The following is an 11,268-nucleotide window of genomic DNA, read 5'->3' on the forward strand; positions in this document are numbered from 1 at the left end:
GGGAAAGATTGAAGGCAAAAGGAGAAGGGGACAGCAGAGGCTGAGATGGCTAGATAGCATCACCGATGCAATGAATATGAACCTGAGCACACTCCAGGAGAGAGCAGAGGACAGGAAAGCCTGACGTGCTATGGTCCATGGGGTCACAAAGAGTCGGACATGACTTAACGACTGAACAACAACAACTACATGGAATGATGCAAACCAGCCTCAACATGCTCTCTACACGGTGTGAACCAGTTTGTTTGGATGGGAAACAGACCACAGCTGGATAGTTAAACTGAGCTGCTTCCTTACTACGATGAGAGTCAGTATTTGAACTAGAGATGCCAGTGGACGCTAGGCCTGCATCCAGTACAAATTTGGGACCCAAGGTTCGCGGGGGTGTAATGATCACTTCAAGATGTGCCTGGGCAGAGCGAGCTTCTTTGCAGAGGTGCATGTTTTTCTCCCCTGCATCTCATACACACTCACCCCTAGACTTTTCACACCCGAGGCCTCTTTACTTCTTTGCAGTCACAAATTTTGGACAACTGCCAAGTACCCATGATCTTGGGCAGCAAAACGGAGCTCCAACCAGGACTCTTCTGCAGAGTCTTACAAGCCTCTAAAATCCCTAGCTGGAAATGACAGCTTTGGAGCAAGGGTGTTGATGAGCTGAGTTCTTAGCATTTTGGGAAGTAGCTTGCCTTAGTTCTGAACTAATCCAATGGGAGCCATGGAGAGCCTGCCCATCACTAATTAGAACTAGGAACGTGCATTGGATTTAGCTAAATCCTGAATCCAATTGGTCCACTTCAAAGATATTCTGAGACTCCCTAGGGCAAATTGGGAATCCCTCCAATATCACTAGAACTGAAGCTAGACCATCCCAAAGCAATATGCCCTGAGTTTTAACGGTTATGTTGTTGTTTAGAAAACCACACTTTTCTGGTAATCAAGATGTCTTAAGCTACATGTGTATACCTTCAGCTACGTAGCAAATTCAGCTTTCTGTTTCATGTGGAAGTACTCTGAAAAAATTTATACATGATTGAGTGAGGCCCAATCGTCTCTCTTTATGTGATGGTATAATGTTTGAGTTTGTCTTTATCTGTGCCTTATAATCCATTCACATTGCTATTTCAGTAAAATTGTATGATGTTCAAGCTATGCTTTTGGCCCTCTGCTGGATGACTGTGCTAAGTACAGAATACATGTTAAATAATGTAGATAGAAAAACCTAAATATCAATAAAAAATAGAAGTATTTGATAAAAAGCCAGTAAGAAATGCCTGAAAAAGGCTATTTAGGTTATACATGGGTTTTAGTTATGGCTATTGTGTGAATTTACCAGTTAAGACTTTTTTTCTCCTTCTAGTTTTCTAGACAAGATTGACATAGTCAAGCAAAATGAATACACACCATCTGACCAGGTGAGTAAAATGTCTTTAAGAAAATAAGTTTACATTTCTTGAGAACATCTGCACTCTTTTTGCAGGTTTAACTTTTTTTAACACTGTACTGTTTAGTTCATGTAATTGTATATTCAGTCTCTGTGTGGTTTTAACAAATACTTAATTTTGAGAGCAATCCTGTGGCCCCCTAGACAGTGGCTGGGATGCGGGGGGATAGGATTGTTCAGTTTACTGGCTCCAAGGTTGGAGACCCTGCTCCAACCTCAGAGCCAGTAAACCATGCTCTCTTCCCCTTATAGCCAGCATGGAGAGAACCGCGCCAGCTACCTCTCCGCACATGGAAACCTGAACGCGGAGATGGGGAAAGGGGGGTGATCCTGGAGGCAGAGAGGGGAGGGGACCAGGGAAACTGCCTAACACAGCTTCCTATGCTTGCCCCAGCCTCCTTCCTTCCCGATCCAAAGCACCACAGCTAGATGGGCAAAATCGCCTGTCCAGCAGAAATGCAGGGCCTCCCTGCATTAGGATACTCAGCAGCCTCCAACTTCAGAGGCTGCCAACTATCAACATAGGATTGTGCCCTTACTAAAAGATATACCTATAGAGATTCTTGTGTATGTATGTGCGTGCTACTTCTCTGTATCTTTCTTCCTTTGTTCTCATTCATATCGCTCACACACAATACTCGGGATGGAATCTAACAAGCTAAAACTTAAGCCAGACAAGATGGAAGGACTGTTGGTGGGTGGACCACCTGAGTCGGGTCACTGCAGTCATTCGTGCCCCAGTTTACCGCCAGGCTAGGCTACTGTACCCCCAGGCTAGGCTACTGTAACTTGCTGTGTGTGAGGCCGCTCTTGAAAAATGTTTGGAAACTTCAGCTCATCTAAAATGCTGCTGCCAGAGTATTGACCAGAACAAAGTGATTAGAACATATCATACCCAATTTGTTTTATCTGTACTGGTTGCAAGTCTGTTTCTGTGTCCGATCCATAATGTTGTTCTTACCCTTTAAAGCCATAAGCAGCTTAGGACCTAAGTACTTTAAAGGCTACCTTTTCCATATTTTTCTCACTGGTGCTCTATTCATAATCTGAGGCCCTGTTCCAGATACAGCAGTGATCTGAGGCTAGGTGGGTGTCAAAAAGGAGTAGGGCTTTTCCCATTGTGACACCCACCCTATGGAATGTCCTCCTGGTTGAAATTCACCAAGCTTGACTCTGTATGATTTTAGAAATTTGGCCAAAACATGATTGTTTAGGAAGGACTTCATCTGAAAAACATCTCTCCTTGTTATGGGTACATTAAGCTGTTTTCCTTTGTACCTTCATTTTGGTTTTATGGACTTTATGAGTTGCTGTTTTTTTATTGATTTGACTATGATACTAGTATCTTTTGTTGGTTGGTTAGTGTATTTTATGGATTTGTTTTTGTTGTGTGTTCCTTTTTACTATTGTAAGCCAGTTTGTGTTGCTTTCTGTGGGGGAGGGGGAAAATTAGATATAAGTTTATTTAAAAATAAAAACTCTCAGACTGCTTTCATACAGGCACAACCTAAATGTTGACTTATAGTGCTATTACTTCTTTCTCCCACTAACAGCATACAGCCCTATGCATTTCTAAGTATCATGTTCTTTTCAAGACAAGCATGTTTGTTTGGGCAGAGAGGAACCTCCTCAATAACTGGCCTTTTTTATTTGTTTAAGGACCTTCTTAGATGTAGAGTTCTGACATCAGGAATATTTGAAACCAAGTTTCAGGTGGACAAAGTAAACTTCCAGTAAGTATTGCTAAAAGTGGTGGACTTGAGGTTAAACTAAACAAAGGGCCAATTTGTACAACTGTATTTCTCATGTGATTATTACAAATGATCACATGGGGATACAGTACCACTCTTGTACTCTATTTTAGATAGATGAATAGAGGCATCTAGGTTGGAATTAGGTTTTTTGTGGACTGTGCCCTTTTAGAATGATCAATTTTACAAATGGAAATTTACCCAAAAATGTTGTTTTAGTTTTATTTTGCAACAACCACAAAATAATACACCATAATCGTTATAAGGTTCCAACTTACAAAACTGATGACTGGAGGAGCACCTTCAAATAGCAGGCTACGAAGGCCTCTATTCTGCTGGAGCCTACACAGCTCCTCCCATTTCTAATAACATTTTTGTAGTCCTTGGTTGTGGGGGGAGGGGAGGGGTCTAAACTTGTTTCACAGGATGTCTCAAATAGCATTGGTTCCCTGGCTCAAACACAATTTAAGTAAGGGAAGCTCTAGTTCAGAGGTCTCCAACTTTTTTTGGTCAATGAGCACCTTTGGAATTTTGAGGACGTGTTCTGGGTGCTCTCACAAAATGTCTGCCATGGTGGGCATGTCGGATCACAAAACACTCATTCCCAGTAGGCAAATTGGTGTGGCTAAAAGAAAAGTAATTTACCTAAAAACCTAAAAAGGGCAGAAGTGTGCTCTGAGCTCCAGAATAGAAAACTACTCTTTTGAACCCAAATATACATGGCACCAGAGGGTGGCATTATGTTTTGCAGCTTGCCAGGCTCTCAGTTTTTTTAAAGAAACAGTTTTAATTTTTAAAAAATCTTAAGAAATAAAATAAAAATCATTGGTGCCCATAGGCACCATGTTGGAAACCTCAGCTCTAGTGAGTCGTTCACTTTTATTTTTCTTCCTAGTATGTTTGATGTTGGCGGGCAAAGAGATGAACGCCGAAAATGGATCCAGTGTTTTAATGGTAAGAGTGAGAATACATTAAATTAGCAGCATAGAGAATGTTTTATATGTCAATATAAATTATATATATATATATATATATATATATATATATATATATATATAATCAAAGCATAAGATACAACTGCTTCAGTTACCTGAATATTATTATTAAATATCTACTAGCTGGAACTTTGCATCAGTGAGGCTGTCCCCATACTAACACCCCTCCATTGCAATCCTTACAATTTTGTTTCCTAGTGCGTTGTTCCTTGTCTCTCCAGCATGTTTTGTAAGCTTTGCTTATAGTGCTTCCTTCTCGTATGATTAGTGAACTTTTTTTTTTTTGCATTTTGGGGACAGGCTTAGGTTGTTGTGTGTTTGTAATAAATCCTGCCACAGCCAGATAAATGCTAACTGTGCTAATTGGATATTGTTAACAGTAGGATGTGCATAAATCTAAAAGTGGGAGTGCGGGGGGGAGGATCCCACTGCTGTGGAATGTATAAAATAGATAATGGTTTTTTCTTTCGTAAAAAAAATCATGAGTTTGTGGCTATAAATACTATACAATTAATGTTTTTTTACATAAAAGACATGATCAAGAAGACTTGTGACAGTGGCTAAAGAGAAGAGTTCTGCAATGTTTGTCCAAGCACCCATTGCTAGCTCTAAGAAACATTGCACTATGGTTAATGCCTACTTTGCATGCTACTGACATGAGTGCTAAAAAATAAATAAAAGATAAAAAGTACAGATCAAAATGGGGCATATTATTAGGTACAGGTGTGTGTGTGTGTATGAGACACTAACTACTACTGGTATTTTCTGGAACACTATAACTTATACAAGTTTCTAGCAACTGTTCTTGAATCTCTTTAATGAAAATTTGGGAAGGAGACAAGGTTATGATACAAAATCTTTGGCCCACACCTTGAGTATCTGGTCAAAGTCAGCAACTGCCTATGTATAAGCATAGCAAGGAGGCACTATAAAACTATTTTTATTCTAAGGTTTCCCCCACTCTTTCAGCTGGTCAAAATCTTGCTCGTCTTTAATAACTGAAGGACTGTAGTTGCCCCTGCATTTAAGCTTTTACCTGTACCAGTATCCAAGTGGCTACTGTGCCGTGTTTCTTCCCTTCTGCTCCTTCCTCTTCTGGTTGCTTCAGTCATGATCTGCTTCATCTCCTATTAATTGATGTCAAAAGTGTAGGAGCTTGGTAAACATTATGAGGGTCTGGAACAGCACAACCATATAGATTCATAGAATGCTGGATCCTATGAGTCTGTGTCTCCCAAGAAAGAGGCAATGTCCTACATAAGGTATGGTATGAAATGGGAGGAAAGAGATTCTTTGCAGTATATGCCCTTTTCTTCATCATCTCTTTCCCCCATTCTTCATAATTTCTTTTTCCACTGATCTCCAATAAATATTTCTTTGGAGAGTATTTGACAGGAAGATACATGGAATTTTTAAAGGGTTTTTTTTTTTTTTTGCTCTTAATGTATGCTCTACAACCAAAGGGACATTTGTCCAAAAAGGTATCTCAGCTTTCTCTCTCCCCTCCACCATAGGCTCATTAGAACTTAATGTAACTACCTTACTTTCTTGTCTTTCTTGTCCTCCAGCTCTGTTCCCATAATGTTCTTCTGATCCTGACTCTTTGTATTCTTGTATAACTTTCATCATCTACATTTTGGCTTCCCACATATGCATAGAAGATCTTACATTTTCTGTTCTCCATTTTTCCCCATGAACTCCTGTTTCTTCCCTCCTTGGAGAGCAGAAGGTAACAAGACCACAGGGAATGTTCTAGAAGGTGTTATGGGGTTCTTGATTTTTACTTTGTTTTTGCTTTTTAGATGTGACTGCTATCATCTTTGTGGTGGCCAGCAGTAGCTACAATATGGTTATACGAGAAGACAATCAGACCAACCGGCTTCAAGAAGCGTTAAACCTTTTCAAGAGTATCTGGAACAACAGGTCCATCCCTTCAATTTTGACCAGTCATGTCCTTAATAATACTGCATTAATGATTTTTGACAGTAAAAATATATAGGATGCTAAAACAGTATTAATGTAAACTAGAAGAGAATGCACATTGGTTTAGTGAAATAAAAAATAAACTAATGAAGTATTTGAGGCAAGAAGGAAGAATTTGTTAGAGAACACTGAAATGCTTTCTCTGGGGTATACTGCTTCATATCCCTTTTGTACAATTTATTTTGCCATGTTTTTAACAATATATTGGCTTCTATTGTAGGTGGCTACGGACCATTTCAGTAATTCTTTTCCTGAACAAACAGGATTTGCTAGCAGAGAAAGTTTTGGCAGGGAAATCTAAAATTGAAGACTACTTTCCAGAATTTGCTCGTTACACCACACCAGAAGATGGTAAGAAAGTTGACATTCAGCATACTTCCATTTTTTAAACAATTTTATTTAGTTACTGTAGGGGCGGGATTGGGGGAAGGAAGGGCTATTTGGGGGATCTTTTTTTTCTGTAAGCCTGATGTGGTCAATAATTTCATCTTTTCATTTTTTTAAATGTAAGATTGTACAGAATTTCTCACCTCCTTTTTGATGATTATTAAATGTCATTCTATTTCTTCATTGCAACTCCCTTTCGCCTCCAATCAGACCGGTTGCAGTTCACATCAGGTGAATGCTTTATCAGGTTAAAATAGTTCCACAGATACCTTAGATTAAAGATTCATGAAATTATATATTTTTCAGTGATGGGCAAAATGTGGCCCTTTGGATTTGTTGGACTCCAACTTCCATCGGCCCTAGCCAGCATGACCGATGGCCAGGGATGATGGGATTTTTAGTCATCCAGAGTGCAGCAAGTTGGCTTGGATCCAAAGTTGTCCTTCCGCTAGAAGAAAGCCTCTTCTGCACACATAAGGGCTGTTTCGGAACTTGCAGAAGAGCATTACATGAGAAAAGTGATCCCAAATCCAAAGAAGTCCTTACTTCTATACAGGCACCTGCCCAGGTGCTTGCACAAGCTTTTTTTCAAGAACCTTGTATGGCCCAGTCGAGTTCATATGTTACAGCCTATACCATCCTTATTCACCATGTTTCTACTGTAACACAACTCCTGATACATTGTGCTTCTCCATTCTGAGACATCTTCTGCTAGTGCTTGTGCTTATTCATGGAACAGCACTAAGATATTTTCTCCTTTCACTACTTTGGATCCAAGCCAAAATATTTAATTGAATTCCTATTTTAAGATAATCTTCTGTCATTTTTTTAATTGAGCAGCAACACCGGAACCTGGTGAGGATCCTAGAGTTACAAGGGCCAAGTATTTTATTAGAGACGAGTTCCTTGTAAGTATGCTTACTTCAATAATTCTCCAAATTGCACCTTGCTTCTTTGCCTTTATAATCAACTCATTCCAGCATTAAGAGATGTTTAACATTTTCATTTGAGAAGAGACTCAGTAACTGTGCCAGAGCCAACCAGACTGCACAAGCAACACAAGTAATGCTTGAGGCAGTGGTATTTTTAACAAGGAACTATGAAAGAGCAGGCAGTACATGCACTATGCCCCAGTAACCTCTGTGACATTGCAAGAAATATTGGTGCCCACCTCTTGAATTATGTTCTTGGAGTGGCAAAAAGTCTTGGCTTGCCCTACTATTATCTTTCACTGGTGTATTCCCATGTCAGTTAATAAGGCACTGTTTGCAGGCACTGAACCACCATCCTAAGAATATTGACTTTTGTTTCATATTATTTTTTGTAAAAATCATTGATACTGACACGGAAGATTATGTGGATTTGTGAAAATGTGTATTTTATCTACCCCGCTATTGCTATTCTGCTAACTGGATTTAATGGCAATCATTAAATATTTTCTAATGAATATCTCAATCTGGCTTTCATTGTTGTTGATGTTATTATTAATATTTCTTAGTCACCTTTCTCTTTAAAGGAAGACCAAGACAACTTACAACAGAATTATTAAAACATACTAAATATAAAATAGCTAAAAACAATTTCCTTTAAAAATACTAAACATAATAAAACAAGTTAAACATTAGTGCAGACCATAATCAAGAACAAGTGATGTATAAAACCCCATCATATGGCTTCAAGTGCCTGGGAGTAGAGGAATGTTTTGACCTGGCACCAAAAAGGTGACAATGTTGGCACCACTAATTTGCGGATAAGTTTTCGTGCCAGTTGTTCCAAAGCAGTTTTGTTTGGATCTGTATTTGGCCTTGGAAATAAAATTCTTAGTCCTTGGAGGAAGGATGTAGTGGAGGGAATAGGAGATAAGAGAGGCGGAACTTGCTATCCAATTCCACAACCTGTCATATTTTTTACATATGCTATGTTATCTGTTACTCCTGCAGAGAATCAGCACAGCAAGTGGAGATGGACGGCACTACTGCTATCCTCACTTCACGTGCGCAGTGGATACAGAAAACATTCGGAGGGTTTTCAATGACTGTCGGGACATTATTCAACGGATGCACCTTCGCCAATATGAGTTGTTGTGATGGAGAGCACTTTTTCTCTGTTTTGGACTCCTTATTCCTTATTAAAAAGAAAAAAAAAACCTGGCCCACATAGGGTGGAAGAGAACTATTGCAATCTCCCTCTGATTTGCATCCCTCAACCTTTTCTCCTTGCTGGACAAATAGCAGCACTTCTAAGCTTGCTTGCTTCACCCCCTTGGAACAGTTTGAGATGGCCCACAAAGTGTAAAAGGCCATTTCTGCGAGCAGGGGGAGGGTTTCTCTTAACACTGTCATTAACAACAACAACAAATTAATAATGCCATGAAGGTGGAGCACCTGAGAGGATTTGGAATTAAAGTTAAATATTAAAAAGCAAAGAAAAGAAAAATGGGAGAGAGAGAACTTTAGGTAATTAGCACTGCTGTGGGCATAATCATATATCCCATGATTTCAACTTTGTATCCATTCACTGCATCAGACTAAAGAAGGTGCCAAGTCACAGACCAAGTTGAAAGGACAGGCGCTTGAGTTTGGTTTTCTGCCTCTGAATGTGACTTTGAGTGGAAATACTGACAATTCTACAACAAACCTAGACAGTACAAACCAACTGCTACCTGGGTGGTCTTTAGATGACCAGGAACGTTGCAAAATGAACTGCATTATGGCCTGCGATTGCAGAAAGAGTTAACCACACACTGTTTTCAGTTTGTCCACTGACGATCCTGTCTGCTATTAAAAAAAAATCATTATCTGGACTGTAGTCCTCTCAATCTTCCCTTCTTTCTCTCCCCCTCCTCCTGTTCTCTCCCCCCACCCATATGCCTCTTTCTTCCCAATTTTTATTTTACTGCTGGATTATTATTCTTGTACAGACTGTAAAATGTATTATTTTGTACAACTTTATTGAAAAAAAAATAACTTGTAGAAGATCTTTGTGCCTTGATTATGGCTGTACCTGTGCAATGAGCTAAGATGTAAGTATGTTTGATTGCGCTGTACAGCTTTGTCAACCCTATCAGCAGCATTTGCTCAAGGTGGGGAAAATTTATCTGTAGTTTAGGGTTTTTTTCTGGTTTATAAAAGGAGGAGGAAAAATACTGTTTAGTATATTAAAAAAAAAAAAGTACAAATCGTGCAAACTTAACCACTTTAAAAGTGAGGTCTACAGCAAGTGACCAGATGTTGCAGCATCATGCTTTTTAATTTTTAGCTTTAACTCATTTAAATCTCTATCCAAATGCAAAACATGGCTTGTTTCTACATAAACCAAATTTTGCTACAAATTATAAATGTTAGTCTTTGTCATTCATAGTCTTTTTTTTGGTGCAAAAAGACAAAAACAGAACAAAAAAAGCAAATATACAGGCATTGCACAGACCTCATGGCCATCCTTATGCTGGGTCAGAAACCTTTCTACCTTACACTATATCCATATGGGCATAAGACTCCCATAATGACAAGATGTACCTTGCCCCTGGATTTGGCCACTGAATTTCATCTTCAAGTGACATTTTATTTCTCTTTTAATAAAGAGACACCTTAAAACGTTGTTTTATATTAAGTATATAAGTAGCTTAAAGTGAAGATGTGTGGATTTTTTCTTAAACTTGAATAATTTATGCAAATTATATGCGTAGAACAACATTTGGTACAGTAAAAAAAAGACAGCAAAAATCACTGTAGCAATAAGAGAACATGTAATTTTAGTAAGTACTACACTGCTTTATATTTTATACAGGTGTTTTATGTCTTCATGAACATATTACTTTTTCATGTGTCTAAACCTACATGTACAAATTTGTACAAAGTCTAAAATTACAGCTATAGTAACACATTTAGAACAGTGTTAGCCTATATTACTCAAACTACCCCTTTGCCCCATCCAGAAAAATGGAGGGGTGGGGGAATTGGGTCTTAATACAGTGATTATTTTTTTAATTGCCATTTACACATTAACTTCTTTTTTTCACTGGACATCATATTCGTTTCTCTGTTAGGAAGAGGCCCCATTTTGGAAGCTGTGTTGTGTGTCAAAGAATTTCTACAGGTGCCAGAGGCGTTTTTCACTTTAAGAGCGACGTGTATTGAGGACCATGACAAGGACAGATAATTTTCAGATTAAGGATCCAGTGAGAAAATTAATTTCCCTGTCTATTTGGACACATTTTAGAACACATGAACTAAGTGGTGGTTATGCATCTCCCTGCTAGAATAGAAACAGTTGCATTGTCTTTTGCAAAACACACACCTCACTGCTGTCACTGTATGTGCTTGTGAGGGAACAGCACATGACGTTGAGGGTTTCTTTCTGTTTCTCTCGCTGCAGTGCCCAAGGTCAGTGAGAGCCATTTTAAAACCAGCTTGCCTCATCAGGTGTGGGAGCTGCAGCAGTGCCAAACAACTGAGGAAGCCCTGGCTATGTGTGCAGTTCCCTCATGCTACCGTACATCGCTCCTTTGGATTGCAGCCTGTGTCTGCAGTTAAGCCAGTTTTAAAATGTCCATTTTAAAATGTTTTAAGAGGAACTGCCTTGTGATCATTTGGAATCAGTTGCAAAGCCTGACCCAGAAATACACCTTTACCAGTATAAGACTTTAATGTCTATTGCTGGGATTTCAGAGGTAATGGCACCACACACACACACACACCTTAATTTTTGT

At 39.0% G+C, this 11,268-nt stretch overlaps 1 protein-coding gene across 4 annotated transcripts in view; it reads left to right on the forward strand.

The window, feature by feature from the left end:
- GNAS (GNAS complex locus) overlaps positions 1-9,898 on the forward strand; it is a 304,178-nt gene extending 294,280 nt beyond the window's left edge. For 2 of the 4 annotated variants that reach the window (XM_084854281.1, XM_084854283.1), the window contains exons 6-12: positions 1,361-1,415; positions 3,104-3,177; positions 4,091-4,149; positions 5,993-6,113; positions 6,394-6,524; positions 7,398-7,468; positions 8,501-9,898. In XM_084854281.1, coding sequence (XP_084710407.1) covers positions 1,361-1,415; positions 3,104-3,177; positions 4,091-4,149; positions 5,993-6,113; positions 6,394-6,524; positions 7,398-7,468; positions 8,501-8,647 — 658 coding nt within the window. In that variant the 3' untranslated portion in view covers positions 8,648-9,898. The remainder of the gene's footprint in view (positions 1-1,360; positions 1,416-3,103; positions 3,178-4,090; positions 4,150-5,992; positions 6,114-6,393; positions 6,525-7,397; positions 7,469-8,500) is intronic. The other 2 variants (XM_084854282.1, XM_084854284.1) reach the window with 1 other exon arrangement.
- Positions 9,899-11,268: the final 1,370 nt, after the last annotated feature.

This window comes from Heloderma suspectum, chromosome 4 (assembly GCF_057233095.1).
Source record: "Heloderma suspectum isolate Gila_16-S chromosome 4, 16-S_ref, whole genome shotgun sequence".
NCBI classification, from domain to species: domain Eukaryota; kingdom Metazoa; phylum Chordata; class Lepidosauria; order Squamata; family Helodermatidae; genus Heloderma; species Heloderma suspectum.